This window comes from Phyllostomus discolor, chromosome 14 (assembly GCF_004126475.2).
Source record: "Phyllostomus discolor isolate MPI-MPIP mPhyDis1 chromosome 14, mPhyDis1.pri.v3, whole genome shotgun sequence".
Classification (NCBI taxonomy): Eukaryota; Metazoa; Chordata; class Mammalia; order Chiroptera; family Phyllostomidae; genus Phyllostomus; species Phyllostomus discolor.
Window position 1 is genome coordinate 48,238,395 of NC_040916.2, and position 17,549 is coordinate 48,255,943.

Here is a 17,549-nt window from a genome sequence, read left to right on the forward strand (position 1 = left end):
TCTTTAAGAGGAACTGCTTCGGACTCCAGAAATTTCCCCCACCAAGTCAACCCCCACTGGTTTTTATAGCCAGAAGTTATGGGGACTTGCCTTCCTGGCACTGGAACCTAGGCTGAGGGGCTTGGTGTGGGGCTGGGACTCCTCCCTAATGAGATATTCCTCCCAAATGTTACCCACCATGGAGCCCATTCAGTGTCTCCGCCCTTCCTACACAGGAGATGAGCTGTGTTTACCTGTGCTGCCATCTTGATCAGAAGTGTCAGCCATCCAGTGTTTTACCTGTTTTTATTATTACTGTCTGCTGCCAAAATGTGAGCTTCCTAGTGGCAATGTTTGGAATGTACACATTTTATAAATATTTCTGGAGTGATGACTAAATGTAGGCTCCCTGAGAACAGGGTCTGTGTCTCTCATCTTTGTCACTCAGTGCCTGGGACATAGTAGAAGTGCAGGGTGTATAACCTGGAGGAGAGGAAAGCCACTGAAGGTTAATGTAACTGTAAATGTTACTACATTTCTACCAAGAGGTGTCCTTTGGGTGGCTCTAGGTACAGTTCCCTATGTAGGGTCAGGGACCTTAAAAGGAGATGGCCCAGCTCTGGCTGATGTGGCTCAGTGGGTTGAGTGCCAGCCTGAAAATCAAAGGGTGGCTGGTTCGATTCCCACTCAGGGCACAAGCCTGGGTTGTGGGACAGGTCCCTAGTATGGGGCATGTGAGAGGCAACCACACGTTGATGTTTCTCTCCCCCTCTTTCTCCCCTCCCCTTGCTCTAAAAATAAATAGTAAAATCTTAAAAGAGACAGAGAGAGAGATGGCTCAGAGGGACCGCAGCCATCCAGGGGTGGGGAGTGAACAGACTCGGAGGCTGCAGGCAGGGCAGCTGCTGCTGTTCTTTGTGAGACGTGAGGGCTGCATCCCTGCTGAGCAGTGGAATGAGAACCTCTCCCTGGGGGGGTGACCAGAGGGCCCCCCCGCCAGCCCAGAGCCTTCTGGCCACTGACCTCTGTGTGTCCTCTTGTTTTCTTTCCCACTGTTTAGACTCACCAGCATCATTCTGTAGCTGGACACCTCTTAAGGACGTTTGACCAACTGGTAGCAATATAAGTAAAGAACAAAGTAAAGAGACCATTAATAGCTGATGATTGATCTGGACATGAGGGTTACTGTGCTTATAGCAATAGTGGAGCTTAATTAAAGTTGCCTGGTCTGGCAGAGATTGAGATGCTGCCTCAGATGGTCTGTAGCTTCCAGGTGGCCACTTCTATGCAACACACACAGCCTGAAATTGGAGGTTTGTTTCGGGTGACATGCCTGCCATGGTGGTTGGATGATAATTATGTTCTGAAGCTTAATTTCACAGTCAAAAAAGGCTTGTTATATTTATCTCTTAAATCATTAGGGAATAATAATTAGACTATAAATGGTCTAAAATATTTCTCTTTTTTTCTAAATAAATATGTATGTTCTTTTTTAAAAAAAAATATTTATTTATTTTTAGAGAGGGAAGGGAGGGAGATAGAGAGAGAAAGAGAAACATCAATGTGCGGTTGCTGGGGGTTATGGCCTGCAACCCAGGCATGTACCCTGGCTGGGAATCTAACCTGTGACACTTTGGTAAAATATTTCTGTATTAATAATGTTTAGCTTGAAACCACTGCTGATAATTGGTTCTCGGGATTGGTAGAGAGAACTGTCTTATGAGATTCTAAATAAAAAGTCACCCTCTTGCTTGCCTAGAGAGAGTTGTCTGCACTGTCACTTTGCTTGTTGTAGGTGCACAGGTGGAGCAGAGGTGAGATCTAGTCAGATTTCACGTGGAGATCTGACTAGGGCCTCATTGATTGACAGCAGTAGGGAGCCCCTGTGGAGGGCTCACCCTGCAGGTTCTGTCGTCCCTTTGCTGTATGAACTCATTGAACGGCAGCAGTGGGTGCTGTCACTCTCCCAGCCTGCAGAGGAGGACCAGGCAACTGCCCACAGTTAAGGAGCCCATCACTTCTGGAACCGGAAGTGGAGCCCAGACAGTCCGACTCCACAACCCGCACTTTCAGCCACTGTCATACTGCTTCCATTTATTAAGTACCTACTGCATGTCGTACCCTGAAGAGAATTAGCCCAAGTGTATCTTCTCATCAGAGCAGACGTGATTCATGTGATAGAAGAGGAAACCAAGCCTTAGAGAGGTTATAGTTTGCCCCAGGTCATTTCTCCTTCCTTCCCTCCCTCTTTTTCTCTCATTCCTCCCTCCCCACTCTTCCATTCATCCATCCCATCTATTCCATCCCATCCATCCATTTCATCCATCCATCCATCCATCCATCCATTTGTTCCACATCTGTTTACTGAGAGCTTAATATGCACCAGGCATCATTCTAGTCCCTGGGGCTACCTCAGCAATCAAGGTAATTGTCAAAAGGCAAATGCAATTCTTATTATCATGATATTTATATTCCAATGGGAAGAGACACACAATAACCAATAAATAGAAAATTCCAGGTAATAAGTACTAGTTAAAATAAGGTGATGTACATAGCACCTAAATACAACACAAAATCACATCAAAATCACAACAAAATTATAGAACAACCATCACTCAGAATGGTCAGAAATCTAGTTGAATGGAAGTTGTACAACTATGGAGTTAAAGAAACCACATCCGGACTATTTGGGAGGGACAGAGAAGTAGAATGGGTGGGTCCTGCATCCACGTGTGTTGGATAAAAGTTCAGGAGGGATTTCTCAGGATTGAGGAGTCTGGTGACTCCCAAGAGACAGACGAAACCGGGGACTGCAACCTTCTTTGCAGTTCCCATGGAAATTAGGTTACTGGATGGGTATAAGGGCCAGCAGAGCAAACGGTGACTACAAGCATCATTCAGTCCCTGGAGTGGGGGCAGGGGTGCTACAGGTGTGGGGATGAAGTTTCAGGAACTCCTGCACCAGACCCACAGTGACCTAAGAAAATCTGTTTCAGTATTTATTTATTTATCCATCCATCTTCACTGGAGGGCATGCTTATTGATGTTAGAAAGGGGGAGGGAGGGAAAGAGAGAAGAGAAATATCAATTTGAGAGATACATCGATTGGTTGTCTCTCATAGGCATCCCAACCGGGGACCGAACCCACAACCCAGGCATGTGCTCTGACCAGGAATCAAACCCGTGACCTTCTGGTCTACGAGGTGATGCTACAATGGACTGAGCCACACCAGCCAAGGCTGTTTCCATTTTCAGACAGTGAAGGCCTGTGACTCTCTCCCACCCTGGGTACAATGAGATCATTGTGTCTGCCATGTCTCCTGCCGTGACAGTGGCCACGATTCTCAATGTCAGGGATGCCAGGATACTCTGTCTGACTTGAAATGCTGTAGGATGAGTGGTGTTTGTTTATTCAAAGCAGCAGGTTTGCCTTGCAGGCCATATGTTGGACTTAGGTGGTAAAGTTGGTGGAGTGGGAGGATGCAATTTGGCAGGTATTAGCTGTAGGGAGGGGTGATTGTCCTGGGTTTTGGATAGTCCCACAGCTGCATCATGTAGAGGCTCCTGAAGCAGCCGGCAGGCTCAGAACCAGTCCTGTGAGGGCTCCAGCGCATCTCTGTGATGTCCCCACCGTGTTTTTGTTTCTGGGACACCCCTTCCCAAATGTGTCCCCCCACTGCTCCCCCCCCCCGCTGCATGGTGCTGCCTTTGTTCTGCATTATTCACCTGGGTGTGTGTTCCCCCCACCCCTGACCCCCACCCAGGAGGTGGGCCTGAGCTCCCTCCTGCTCAGGGTGACTGTCCTGTCTGGACCCACCCTGCATCCTCCAGGACTAGTGTTGGTCAGGGTGCGCGCTCATTCACCCCCTGCCCCTGTTCCCCTGCCTTTCCCCCAGAGGACCCTTCCTGGTGCTGCTTCTGAGGGAATGCTCCCGGGACCTGAGCTGGCTGGCCTCCCACTGGCAGCAAGGCGGGGCTGCTGGTGACCAGCGTTGTCCTCAGGCCCTGTTCTTCTGGGCCATGCACACCACAGAGGTATGGGCTTGTTGGTGGCCCTCTTGGTTTTGGTGTCTTCTTACAGAGCCTTCCTGGGGCCAGTCAGCGGTGGACTTGAGAGTGACCGCAGTGTGATCCCGGGGTTCCGTGTGTCTCTTCCACCTCGTACCTGTGGCTCCCTTGGGGTAGACGAGTGGTGCTGGCATAACAGGTGATGTCTGCAGAGACAGCTGTGTGATGTGACGCAGGCAGTGAGGCCCATATGCCACCCGTAGACTCTGCACCGGAACATGCAGGTGCTGTTCAGCTCCGTGGCCGAGGCTGAGGAGCAGCAGCCACACCTGCGGGGCTGAGCCGTGCAGCCTGGGGCCCGCCGTCTGGCTGAGTACCATGTGGGCAGTTATGGGTGGGCTGGGACAGGCCTGTGCCAGGCAGGGATGGACAGTGTAAGAGGGGCCAGGGGACAGAGCCACGCCTTTCCTGTCCCTCCTTTGGACTCTGGTTTCTCTCCTGCTGCTTCCTCTCTCAAGATCTCTGATCACTATCACTTCCCTGCCTGAGGAAGAGGAGAAGCAAAGGAAGCACTCTGCTCCTGTCAGCCTTGGCCTTGAAGCCCTCTTAGTCAAGGACCACTGTGCACGATGCCAGGTGGAACAACCCTCCTTTCCCTCCCCCCTCCCTCCCTCCGGCCAGGTGCTGGGTAGTGGACACGGTGGATACCCAGGCCGTGGTCGGGGTCATCAGTCTTGGCCAGGCAGCTGCCATGCAGGTAGAGCCCCTGCGCAGCCTGAACAGCGATGGCTTCTGGCCCATCCCGCCTCCGACTCAGCCGTTCACTTTGGAGAAAGGTGAGATGTCCTCCGACCTCCTCCTGACGGTGAAGGGTGGAAGGTGCTGTGCCTGCCTCCAGGAGCTTGGCGGGGCATGGTGTGGGCAGCCAGGGCCCTCAGGGTGCCCTTTGACCTCTATTCGTCTGATCTTACCCCAGTTTTTGGCATCTGCCCCTCGCAAAGCTGCCTCTGGAATATTAGTTTTCACACCTGGGCTCTGCGGGGCCCCAGGTACGGTCCAAAGGCTGAGCTCTCTGGGCGCAGGGAGAGGGCAGGCTTCTTACACCTGCTTCTGCCAGAGCTGCTCAGCTTTCACCTGTTTCGTGTACATTGAGTTTTGCTTAAGATTTCACTGGGAGAGGATTTTGCTACAGATGAAAAGTAGAACTGGAAATCCAAGGGCAGGGTCTGGAGCCCCGACTCTGTGCCTTCTGACATCTGTTCCTTTGACCCGGACACCTGCTGGGGCCTCAGATTCCACACCCTCCGAAAGAACGGAGGGGCCCCTTATTTACTCCACTTCTTCTCAAGATTGGGGTGGGGAGCTGTGGAAGGATGAAAGAGCGCTTTGAGAGATCAGGAAGAGAAGCAGAGGTGAAGATAGACACACAGACACAAACACACTCCCAAATTGCAGGCCCCATGGGAGGCTGAGGGGAATGATGCCTCCTGGTCAGGGGCGCCACCCACAGGCCATCTTGTGTCATTGCATGAAGAGGGCCCTGCTGCCCAGCCTGCGGAGTGACAGGCCCACAGCCAGGGCCTGGAGTTTGAGGCCTCCTGAGCCTGACCGCTTGGGTGTGAGGGGACGGCCCATAGTAGAGGCTACTCCTGCCCCAAAGAGCGGCTTCCAGCCCACCAGAGGGGCCAGAGTGCCCATCCCAGGTGCAGGGTGTGCTCGGCTCCCATGTGGGCTTGGAGACGGCCCGAGAGGTGGGGCAGGCGGGTGTGCAGCCCTCTCTGTGGGGGTGAGGAAAGTAAGGCTCAGAGAGAGAAAGAAACCACCTCTCACAGCCAGGAAGTGACTGGGGATGGCAGTGAGGTCCGACTTTTCTTACGGCCGGTTTCACGCGTGCAGACATGCCAGAGTTCGGCAGACAGCAGGACGTTTTGACCAGCGGCCTGCCCCACCCCCTGCCAGCGGGTGAGAATGCCCACTCATCATGGTGAGTGCGCCTCTGCTGCTGACCTCTGTCTCTCCAGCCTGACTGCTCAGAGCAGAGTTGGTGAACAGCTTTTGGTCCCCAGAATTTCCCATTACAGAATGTAAGTGCCAGATCTGTGTGATTGTTCTAGCACCAATAATATGTCACCTCCCCATACATGCTCTTACCTCGCCCTCCCCCTCCCCCCTCCAGCGTTTATCTCCTTTTCTCCCGGCAGCAGGGAGTTAGCAGTAACCAGCAGAGACTTGTCGCAGGAGCTGGTCTGCAGCCAGAGCAGTTTCCCACAGTTTCCCTGGCCTCTCACTTCCCTCCCTGGCTCCTCCCGCCTGACCCAGCGCCACCAACGTCCTGTTGGTGTGTTTTGTTTTGCAGGCGTTTTGGAGTTCCAATCAGGTGGTCCATCGCATCCTCCAAGGGAAAATCACTGGTGCTTTGAACTTGGAGGTAACTGCCCCTGTACTTAACTCAGCCCTCTCCTTCCCCTCCCACCCCAGGGGCCAAGGCCTGGATCTGTGGAATCACCTGGCATTGGCCTTCAGCAGAACAAACTGAAGTTCTCCAAGGTTTTGGGTGGATTGGCTGGGGGGATCCATCCTTCCCACTGAGTCTTTCTCTCCCATTTGCACATCCTGACGTTTGAAGGGTTTAAATAACTTGAATGACGTGGCTAGGATCAGCCCCTTCCCATTCTGTCCATGTCTGCCTGTCCTGCCCTGCTGTCCCCTTCTTCTTTTTTTTTTTTTTTTTTTTCAAATCCTCACCAGAGGAAGGAAGGGAAGGGGGCAGGGAGAGGGGGAGGGAAGGAAGAAGGGGGGGAGAGACATGTGAGAGAAACATACATTGGTTGCCTCCCATATGTGCCCCAAGTGGGTATCAAACCTGCCACCTTTTGGTGTGTGGGGTGAAGCTCCAGCCAACTGGGCCACCAGCCAGGGCTCCCCCTTCTGTTCTTGAGGCTTTGAGAGTGAAGGAGGCCACACCGGTGCCCAAGACTGATGTGATGCCCAGTGGCCTGTGCTGTCAGCTCAGCTCTCAGAGCAGTGACGTCTCTCCGTTTGCCCTGTGTCTTCAGTCCCCCTCAGCACGAATGTTTGAATCAAACTTAGGAAGCTTACACGGAAAGCTTCAGGGGCCACGTGTTTCTTTTCTATCCCTTTTTTGCACCCCAGAGCATGATATACATTGCCCTAACAGATTCTGGAGAATGGAGCGGCCCACTGCTTAACTTCCCTGGCAGTCCATTGTGGAATCCGGTGGGGCGCATTCAACCAGTGAGCCACCCCTCAGTGGACGCAGTTGGCATGTCTCACCAGTGTGGGGTGGTCAATCCCTGAGTAGCCGCCCCTCCCCAGCCCACCTTCTCCTAGGGCCGCAGCAGTGAGGGGAAACCGCCGTGTGCATCGGGGGGCCCATGCCTCCGGCGCACACTCGGCTCTGGTGCAGGCTGTAGCCTGGGGAGCCCTGCCTGGGGCAACCCTGCCTGGGGCAACCCTGCCTGGGGCTAGCTTCATTCCCGCTGGAGGAGCAGGGTACCGACCTAAAGGAGCTTGTTTCGTATCTCCTTGCCTTCCTAGGAGAACGTGGATTCAGGACGATATGGCAATGATTCTTCTAAGATTTGTGACTTCGTTAGAGACCTTTTACACGTAAGCGCATAGAACGGAACGCTAGGTGTGACGAGCGGAGAGCTCTCTGAGAGCGGGCGTACGGCTTACAGGGGCTGGTGCTACCCTTCATGGCAGGGGAGTGCGGACCCCATTATTTCTCTAAAAAATCTGATTAGAGCCAAACTATTTAAATAAGTTTATTTGTTTCATCCTTTGGTAGATGAGAAAAATACATTACAAAATACATTATACAGAGGACAGCTCACAGTACACATTACTAAAAACACAATCTACATTTCAGCCAAGGCTGGTGGTATGTTCAGAAGAAAGCCACAGAGGCCTTGAGAACCAGGTTTCAGCTCTGGGGCCCCCACTGTGCACCCCGTGTCAGGTGGGTGTGGGCAGAGTCAGAGCAGCATTGAGGGGGGCTGTTGAACTCTCTCTCCACCTGAAGCAGCAAGACATTAATCCCTTCAGAGAAGACGGGGAACGAGCAAGGTTAAAACAATGCATTGCAGGACTCCTGACGCCCTCCAGGTTCCCAGGCAGCCACCTCAAGTCTGGGCTTTCCAAGTCTAGCCTCTTCACTTAGCATCCCTGGCTTCTGTCACCGCAGTCATCATCCAGTTTGTAGGCAGCCTGTCCCTAAGAGCCTGTGTCAACTCCAGAGAGAGCTCCCTGACCAGGGGAGGCGGGTGGCTCACGTCCCACACAGCCATCGAGACGCCCAGTTTTAAACAGCACATCCAGACAAGGCAGCACCGCCGGTGCTGGCTCAGCAGACTGCCCGCCTCTCTCTCCCGGTCCCCCAGCGGTTCCCAGAGCCTGGGGTGAGGACACAGGCATATACAGTGACCCCTTAGAGCTAACCTTCCCAGAGGACCCACCTTATGGGAGTGGCTTGAAAGAATCCACAACTCCTCACGCCAAACAATTTCCGTTATGCCTGTTTACTCTTACAAGACCCAGCAAAGCAGGAGACAGGAGAGTGAGCGGAGAAGCCACAGAGGAACACCCTTCAGCGCTCGCTCAGAGCCCTCCTCGGGGCGGAGGGCCCAGCGAGCACCGCAGTCGTGCACACACAGCGCGTTGCCGGACCCGCGAGACCGTGGGTACACTTGAGATCATGCCCCGTCTCCACTCAACGCATTTAAAAACAGTTCTGTGAAACAGCCTCTTAAGCACTTTCCCAATTTTCTTTTTCTTAGAAATATGGAAACATCTGTGACTAAAAGAGAAAAATAGTCCCAAGAATTAAGGTCATCATTTCAGCCTACTACACCGTGGTTCAGCAGGCCAGGCTCTGCATGCCACAGGGGACAAACGCTGGTCACTTCAGGGGCCTTCGGAAGAAATCTGAGCGCTGGGCGTGTGCTTCAGCTCCTCGTTTCTCCGGCTCTCGTCTCTCCCCCTCCCCCACCACCCAAGTAGTTCAGGGGATGGGGGTGGGGTGGGATGTGGGAATAAAAATAAAGATGAGTCAAGACCAGCATCTTCAAATTAACAAACTGTAATTGTTTTCCCAAAGATACATTTTTCCATACACATCCATCATACACTGTAACCAAAAAAAGCAGTGTACATGAAATAAGAGAAAATAAATTAAAAATCCATAGCATAGGTAAGGAGGCTCTAGTCTGGAGCACAGCTGAGTTTCCAGCAATATAAGGAGGCTCGAAAGTTTCTTTTATAAGAACGCCTGCTAGCAAGGGTTCCAGCCAGGTGGTTGGTTGGTCTGTAAGTCAGTCTTGAGTACTTGAAACAGTTCTGTGTTTGTGTTTTTTTCCATAGCGTTTAGAATAGCCATCATTGTCCTGCAATAGGCAGAGCTATTACGTCCAGGAAAAACAAGGGAGGGAACCACAGAGGCAGCGTAAGATCCAAATACAGCATTCAAAGGTAATTGGTCCAGTGGTGCCTGGGGAAGGAGGGAGGGGCGACGCTCCGGGGTTAGCCGTCTTCCTTTGGGGGTGTGTACCATCCTGCAAAGAAACCCAACAGAACGTGAGGTGGAGGCTCGAGTACCCGCTCCGGGGCCTGATCACGGAAGACACCTCCAGGATTACAGGTGCAAGAGCCTCGGAAGGGCTTCCCGGTGTGCGGGGAGAGGTGTGGGAAGCTGAGCAACTGCCTACCTGGAGGTCATAAGGAAGGGGAGACTGACGTGCCCAACCTGAGATGACAGAAGAGTGAGGTGAGCTTTCTCAAAGGGTGGTCGGGAAGAGGGGCGGCACCAAGTCCACTCGTGGAGTGAGCACTGGTGCTTTTGTGAGAGAGGCTGTGGACGCAGCCACGCCAGCCCTTCTCGGGAGAAGGGGGGCAGGTGCTCTGTTACTGGGGGGTGAAGGCTCAGACACCAAAACAGGGTTCTTGCTATTTAGCTGAAAGTGAAAACCTCAGGCCTTCCAAGTGTCCAAATCTTGAATCTTGGCTCCAGTCTCACCGTTTTTTTCGTGGATCTGCACCAAGGACTTGTAGGACTGCTGTGCTCTTGTCAGACTGTATTGAGACTGGAGAGGAAGCCAACAAATCAGGCCATGGCCAGCTGTGGCCTTACTGTCCCTTACCTTCCCCAGGCTCCCGTCCGGAGTCCCAGGAGTCCCCATCCCCGACCTTACGCTGTGTTAACATACTCAGTGCCTTTCACCTGGAGGTCCCTTTCAGGTGCAATCCCACAGCCTTCCCTTCCTACACCTGTGACCTCCCCCAAATCTTAGGAGGACCCTCAGGCCAAGGCCTGGCTCCCGTTCCCACTGAGGATGTCCCAGGCCCACTCATACGATGCCATCAGCCCAGAGGGAATATCCTCTGGGCCCGTGAGAGAAGGAAGCCTCGGCCTGCTACCGGCCCAAGCTGTGTCTGGCTCCAGCCAGCGGCGGCAGCCCCGGGCCCCCAGCTCCTTACTTTGTTGGCTCCAAACTGCACTCGTGCTTTCCCCTTCACCAGCGTGGCACTGATCTGCATGATCACGGACTCTATGGAGTAGGCACTGCTCCAGCCCTGGGAAACGAGCGGCCAAGCGAGTGAGTCAGGAGCGCTCCCAGAACTTTACACTTGTTCTCTAGCAAGGAACTGCTTCCGTGAAGGGCCTTGCCCTTCCCTCCCGGAACAGCCATCGCCTGCTGACCCAGGTCAGTGGGTGCAGGCTCTGCTGGCAGAGTGAAAGGGCCACATTATGCCTGTCACCCAGCTGGCAGGGGGTGTGTGGTAAAGCTCAGCTGAACCCTGCCCATGCCAGCCTGGCCAAGAGCAAGAGACAGGCTCACCTGTTTGGTGAGAAGTTCCATGCAGATGGCACCTCCGCCCAGAACATACCTGCAGGAGAAAGGTTAGTCAGCCGTGCCCGGCAAAAGCTCCACGCCCCTTTCTCGCCCTGTCACAGGAGCTGCCCTCAGCCACTCACCCTCCAGAGAGGACTGGAGACACAACCCTGACAAATGGTGGGTCAAAGGGAAAGTTATCCTGTGAGAGAGACAAAGGTGACAGTTAGGGAGGAGAGGCCGGCACCCCCCACCGGACTGGGAGGTGGAGGAGGGGGTCTAGGCCAAGGAGGGAGGAGCAGGAAGGGAAACAGTCTTACTTTAAAGGAGAAGTTAAGTAGGATGAAGTCCGCGCCTTCTTTCTCTTTGAGGATCTGGAGATCGTTGTGCAAAGCGCTGTCCTGGTCAACTCTGTGGAACAACGAGTCTGGGCTCAGACTCCTGGTCCCTGCTCGGGAGCCTCAGGGCAGCCTCCCCTCCCCCAGGCCCACAGCAGGGGGGCACAGCACTGCTCCGCCTGCTCCTGGCACCCCCGACCTGGCACCCCCGACCGACACGCTCCTGGGACGGCCCCAGAGGCTCCCAGCACAGGGCGCCACACATCCTGCGCCCCCACTTCCTTTGCAGTCCGAGTCCCCACTCACTTGAGGAGTTTGACGTTCCAATCATACAGACTGTCATTCACCAGTTCGACTGCATAGTTTCCTGGAAGGCAGGAAGAAGACAGGTGTTATGAGGATGGTCCAGGTTGTGGATCCCTCTCCCAAGCCGAGAGGGAAAACTACGAAAGGCTCCAGGTTCACCAGTGATGGACATGCAGCCAGAAATAAGTCACTGGCTTCAGGAGCTCCATTCCGGCCTGAGAAGTTCATAACCCCAAACCTCTTGGGGCCCTGGCCACCACCAAATCCTTCTTTATGAAAAGCTCCTGTTCAGGCCCCTCCCTAGGGTCGACTCACCACCTTTGAAACTCTGTGATCGGTATATATCCCTGAGCTCCTTCATCAGCCGGTCAGTGGCCTGCACCGAGCCAGACACTGCCCCCTGCAAGGGCGGGAAGACAGAAACAGCTCGTGGTCCCGTGGTGCGGAAACACTGGACCTCAGGGGCAGTCTGGCAGCCCGCTCAGGGTTTCAGCAAGGGTTAGGCACACCCGTAGCACCCAAAAGGAATCTGCTCCCCAGACTGATACACGACGGCCTACCACCTTCTAGCCTGTACCCACCAACCCCTTGGCCCAGCCTCTCCCTAGAAGGTACGTACATTTAAGTAATCTTGCCTCTGGTTCTTTTTAATTTTCTCTAGTATGGCCAAGTTTTCTTTTCCGATGCCATCATCTTCAGATTTCTTACCCTCAGCTGGTTCTTCCTCTTTCATTTCATAGTGATCTAGGTCTTCTGTGTCCTGGGGGAGGTATGGAGTGGGAGTGGGACAGAGGAGAAAAGACACAGGTTTTGGAGGGGGCATCACCTTTCAGTCCTACTTGGTCTAGAGCTGCAAGTGAAGGAACAGCGGTCTACCTAGGCGGCTACAGAATACAGCACCCTTTCCGTCTCTACAGCAATGTCCAGCCCCGTTCCCTCCACAGTCTAAAGGAGAAGGCCAGTCTCCCCTCCCATTCGCTTCTCCGGCAGACTACTCAAGGGCCCGGGGAAAACAAGCAGGGAGGACTCAGTCCCCGTATTTCCCAGAACGACTCTGCTCTAACCGTTTCTAAAACTCTCCCTTGGCAGCAGAAGCTCTTAATTCCTAGAACGACTCTGTGCTGACACTGTGACTCTAAGCTCATGTTTCACCAGGTGACTGTGGTACACAGGAGTCCTCAGGACTCCCGGTCTAAAGGAGAAGCCTGCATCAGAAACCTCATGCCCTCCTAGGTGCGTGAGCTGGCGCAGGACACACAGAGGTGCCCGGTGCCGGGAGGGAAATGAGGAAGGAGGGCCAGAGAGGGAGACAGCAGAGGTCGAGAACAGAGTCAGCCCCTTATTCACCCTGCTCCCATTGAGCAAGCAGTTCACTGTGTGTGGGAGAAGAGCCCACATTCAGGATCCGAACCCTCTGTTAGATGCTGAAGGGATGGCACAGAGGGTGCTCTACTTACAGGAGTAAGCTCGTGTATCGCAAGTCCTTCATGTGTCTTAAGACCTTAATAAAGTTACAGAACCTGGGACATTAACCCAATGCTACGACACAAAGTGATCAGTGATGTCCTAATATTACATCAGCCGACATCTAATGAATGTTGGGCACTGTACTAGATGCTGTACACACTGGCTCAGTTAATTCTTATAACCACCATGCCATTATGTTGTCACTGCCCCCATTCTACGGATGAGGAAGCTGAGGTCGACTGAGGTGCATCCAAAGTCAGACATCTCTTAGCAGAGCTAAAATGTGAATCAAATTCTGTCTGGCTCTGAAGCTCAAGTTCGTAATTGTAATGTTACACTCGGCAAGAGTATCTTCTTAGACAATGTATCAGGTAAACTGGCACTTATATACTGCATGAAACATTTTATGTGCAATGCCTTATTTAATCTTCAAGACAACTATATATGGTAGATATCTGAAGTTACTTTGTTGCCGTTTGGTGTAAGACTTGCACTTAACTGTCTCCAGTGGTTGGATGTGGGTGCCCTGTCTTTCTTACACTGGCCACTCCTCCAAGTCAGTAAATCTGTCTTTACTCCTCTGGCATTGTTCTCTCCCACGTTCTAGACTGGAGCTTGTGTATTGTGGGTGCTCACTGCTGCTGACCAAAAGAGCTTCCTCCCACTGCCGCCTCAGGTGGCAAGCCTACCTCGGGCATCTCTTCATCTTCATCTTCTGAAGACACATCTTCCTGTGTGCACTGCAGTAGGGAAAGGAAAGGTGGGAGATCAGAGCCTCCGATGGACTCCCCTGAGCCTCCAGGTCTAGAAGCTATGTGCCTGTCCATAGTGCTGCCAGCCTCTCCACCAGCCACGGCTGCGTGGAAGCAACAGCCCAGGGAATGACTTCACTGGCAGCCCATTACTCTCTTCCTACTGAATGCCAAAGAATAAAAGCAGCAAAACGCTGTCACCCACCTCACAAATCCCAGTTTAACTTCCGTAAGACTGTCTCCTTTACTCAATTGTCTTTAGACTGATATCACATTCTTGGTTTTCAACAAGGGGCCTGAGATCCCAATAGCCACCAACTGCTACTGGTAAAAGTCTGCCCCTTCCTCTCCATGAGGGATACTGCCCACAAGAGTAAGTTCTGATAGGAAGCTCTTATCAGGGTTCCACTTAAGCTAGATTCCCACCTGCAGGAGAGGCCAAGAGCCACAATATGTGTGTGTTGGGAGTAGGCAGGGGTGGAGAGAAACTACTGCAGATTTGTCTCAATCTACAGGAGCGCTGTCTGGGGTGGCCAGGCGAGGCCAGAGCTCCTCAGCTGCTCACCTGCTCTGCTGGCAAGGGCTGATCCAGCATCTCCACATCTGGATGCTGAGGCAGGTTATAGAGTTTACATAGGTCGGAGATGATCCTCTTCAGATGCTGCAGTAGCTGGGGGTAGGGGATCACAGTGACATCAAATATTCCTTCCCCACCCCAATCTGGACAGGTACATGAACGAGCTCTTAGCTCAGACCCCAAATTGGTACCTAGTTCCCTAAACCTGATGGACCGTGTAGCTGTGGGAAGAGTGTACTGGACCAATACTGGGACTGGTGTGGGGGTCTCTCTCTCTGGCTTCAGTAAGCAAGTCCCCTAAGAAGTCTGCCTCCAAAGCGCAGCCTACTGTACCACCCACTTTCCAGATATATCCCCCTTTCATGGGTCGTCTTCAAGACACGAGCCCCACCTCAACACCCTGGCCCCCTCACCAGAGTATTCCCTTTCTTTATGTCCACCAGCCTCTCCAACACAGCAGCCAAGTTAGGGTCATCAGACTCCACCGACCAGATTGGGGGCACAGCAGGGTATGACTCCTAATGGGAAAAGAGCAGGGAGAGCAGTCAAGACGGGCGGCTGTGGGAAAAGCTAGATGTTGCCTGCCCTCTGCTCCCCCAGACCAGCCCCTCTGCTCTTCCCCTAGTTCATAAAAGCCAGCTCAGCAGGTCAGTATCTAGCCAAGCAGCTTTCCAACAAACCCTAGACCATGAGATGAGGAACAGACCACCTCACCGCAATCACACGGATGTGAAAAAGACTACAGATCACTTTCAGGTTAGCTAGGGAAGGAGGGATTAAAAACTAGATTGTATCTGCAGAACCTAAAAGGGAAAAGGTAGCAGGAAGAAATTTCCACACCCCACAGGACCCCTCAAAGGCCCCTTCTCCCCACCTCTCCCTTGGGAACCTGCCACCCTCTTCGTCCAGGCGTAGGCTGGAGGGCTCCACATGGCAGGCTGGGAGAAAGAAGCCTACGCTGCTAACATTCCCAGCATTCCTGAGCCATGGTGCCAAAGGCGGCCTGACCAGACTCCCCCCTGCCTAAACCGAGGGGGCCAAGCTTCCTTTACAGGGGCCACAGAGTCTAGCTGAGAGCCTTGTAAGTTAACTTCCTTTCAGAGACAAAGATAGTGGACAGCCTCTGGCAACTGGAAGGGCAGCTAGAATGGGGCACACCTACCCTTAAGGAATTAGAAACTTCATTCAGGAACAAAATTAACCCCTGAGGTTTCCACACATGCCAAGGAAACCATATTCACCTTCACTGGGGGGGTGAGCTCTGCCAGGGCTCCAACCCTCAATGCTGAGGGAAAACAAAATAAAGACGCTCAAGTCTTCACCTAAGCCACACCTAGTCCTCCAGTCTCAACTTTCTGCTTTAGTAAGGAGAAAGGTGGTGGGGTGGGTGGGGTGGGGATGGAAGAAGGAAAAAGTGGGACTCGTGAGTTTTGGTGGGGTGCCACCCCATCCCATCTGAGGCCTGCCTCACCAAACCTTGACCTGGTTTGATGGAGGAAAGGGATAGAAAAAAGGAACCAGGTAAAATGAATCCTGGCCCCAAAGTACTTCGCAACTCACAAGCCTCTGTTTCCCCAGACTACTCCCGTTCGCAGCCTGCCTGCCTGGATAAGGGACTGCCCTCTGGCTCCGTAACCAGTGCTCCAGCTGGGCGAACGCTACCGCAGCAGTTAGCGCCAGCCACTCTAAGGGCTGCACCACGCAGTATCAGATCTTCCTGGGTTACCAGAGGCCAACTGTCTTCAAGGGACATATGAGGGTGGACTGGGCGGGAGACATGTAAGCGTCTCCCAGTCCTGCATGCCTAGGGTGGAACGATGTTCACTGAGGAGAAAAGGAATGTTACTGTTTAGAATGGGACAGCCCTCAAACATGACCAACCACCATTACTGGGAAAGGCCACAAACAACCCAGGACAATCGGATATCCACAGGGAACGGGAGGGGAGTGGCAGATCTGCTACCAGCTGGGGCAAAGGAGAGTTAGAGGTTACACCAGAATAAAAGGGGATCCGAAGGAAAGGAAGAAGAGTCAGGGTACTGCAAACTACCACTTGGTGAGATTCGGAGAGCAAAGAGGGGCTGCACGAGAGACGCCTGGGCAGGGATCCCACAGGTGGCAACGTCGTAAGTTAAAGGTACTACTGAGAAGGGGGCATCACTGAAACGTGCAGAGTTCCAGCCAAGTCGTTCCAGCTCAGGTCAGTGCAGAGGCCTGAACCTTGAGATGAGAGTGAGGGGGAAGAAAAGGGCATTCGGAGGTGGCAAGGTAAAGTGGAGGAGCACCCAAAATCGTGAACCCTGGGGTGTGGGTGGGTCAGTGGGAAGGGGTAGTGGGGGCGCCATATGTCGGGTGTCTCACTATGAAGGATCAATGGTAGAGATTCCGGGTGCTCGGCAGAACCTCGAGCGGCACAAACAAATGTAACCTGGAGAAAAGGAGCGAGCCCCAAGAGGGGATTCGGCCTCCCAGCTCTTCTGAGATCAAAAAGCCGTGCGGGGTGATCCTGAGTCCCTGACAAGGGCCCCCCCCGAGAGGCGCACACAAGGGGGTCCTCACCGTGATGTTGCAGTGGATGCGGACGGGATCCCCAGGCACCGACCCCCGTGCGGGGAGATGCGGTCCAGGCGCGGCCCCCGCCCCGGCCCCTCCAGCCCCAGCCAGCAGGAACTCGCAGCTCAGCTCGTCCAGGCAGGCGCTGGCAATGCGGAAGCGCTCGTGGCCGCGGTGGAAGATGGACTCGAGCAGCTTCAGCTCCCGCCTCAGGCAGGGCCCCGGCCCCGAGCCCCCGCCTGGGCCGCCCCCGGCCCCCGGCGCCGCCCCCTGGCCCCCCAGCTGCTGCCCCGGCCCCGGCTGCTGCTGCCCCTGCGGCTGCGGCTGCTGCATCCTCCGCTCCGCTCCGTTCCGGGGCCGGCGGGCCGGGAGCCTCCGGCCTCCGCTCCGGGCTCCGCCGCCGCCGCGCCGCCGCCGCCGCCGCCGCCGCCGCCGCGGTCCGCACTTCCTGATCCCCCCTTCGCCAAGATGGCGCCGCCGCCACCTCCGGGACAGGGTCCCCCCTCCGCTCGCCGTACCCCCCCCAGCCGCCGGAAGCCGCGCGCCTCTCCTCCTACTCCGCAGCCCCGCCTCCGGCCTCCTTCACGTGACCTCTCTGCTCTGGTCTCTTTCACGTGATCTTTCCTTCTTTCCCGCCCCCTTGTTCTCCACTGCCACTCTCCACATGTGACCCGGGGCTTTGGCCTCGCGGCTGTCGGTGCCTCAGTGCGTGTTTACG

The 17,549-nt window shown here is 54.1% G+C and overlaps 2 protein-coding genes and 1 long non-coding RNA gene across 4 annotated transcripts; 1 reads left to right on the forward strand and 2 right to left on the reverse strand.

Moving 5' to 3' along the window:
* Positions 1 to 812: 812 nt before the first annotated feature.
* Positions 813 to 7,305, forward strand: TDRD10 (tudor domain containing 10). The gene is given in 8 exon segments (XM_036015231.1): positions 813 to 903; positions 1,885 to 1,967; positions 2,771 to 2,823; positions 3,876 to 4,014; positions 4,251 to 4,381; positions 4,669 to 4,830; positions 6,355 to 6,415; positions 7,141 to 7,305. Coding segments are annotated over 8 exon segments (885 nt in total).
* Positions 7,306 to 9,072: 1,767 nt separating this feature from the next.
* Positions 9,073 to 17,279, reverse strand: UBE2Q1 (ubiquitin conjugating enzyme E2 Q1). 2 transcript variants are annotated; one of them, XM_036015958.1, is made up of 13 exons: positions 16,838 to 17,279; positions 14,692 to 14,796; positions 14,267 to 14,371; positions 13,639 to 13,689; positions 12,102 to 12,242; positions 11,798 to 11,882; positions 11,483 to 11,543; positions 11,159 to 11,249; positions 10,982 to 11,040; positions 10,845 to 10,893; positions 10,483 to 10,578; positions 9,974 to 10,088; positions 9,073 to 9,560 (listed from the first exon to the last, which is right to left on the reverse strand). In XM_036015958.1, exons 1-12 carry the CDS (start codon positions 17,162 to 17,164, stop codon positions 9,975 to 9,977), a joined length of 1,284 nt encoding a protein of 427 aa, XP_035871851.1. In that variant the 5' UTR covers positions 17,165 to 17,279; the 3' UTR covers positions 9,073 to 9,560; position 9,974. The 2 variants fall into 2 exon arrangements, with proteins under 2 accessions (XP_035871851.1, XP_028358546.1); XM_028502745.2 differs by having other exon boundaries at positions 10,022 to 10,088; positions 16,838 to 17,246.
* On the reverse strand, positions 15,036 to 16,831 carry LOC118498262. The gene is made up of 2 exons (XR_004900787.1): positions 15,977 to 16,831; positions 15,036 to 15,216 (listed from the first exon to the last, which is right to left on the reverse strand). It is a non-coding gene; the product is annotated as an uncharacterized LOC118498262 (long non-coding RNA).
* Positions 17,280 to 17,549: the final 270 nt, after the last annotated feature.

Excerpts from the sequence above, each read along its gene's own strand:
- UBE2Q1 (XM_036015958.1), bottom strand. The coding sequence starts at position 17,164 with ATGCAGCAGCCGCAGCCGCAGGGGCAGCAGCAGCCGGGGCCGGGGCAG. Across the intron at positions 11,041-11,158 it reads TACTTAACTTCTCCTTTAAA|GATAACTTTCCCTTTGACCC; the intron begins GTAAGACTGTTT and ends TCTCTCTCACAG. Across the intron at positions 10,089-10,482 it reads TGCAGTTTGGAGCCAACAAA|TCTCAATACAGTCTGACAAG; the intron begins GTAAGGAGCTGG and ends CTTCCTCTCCAG.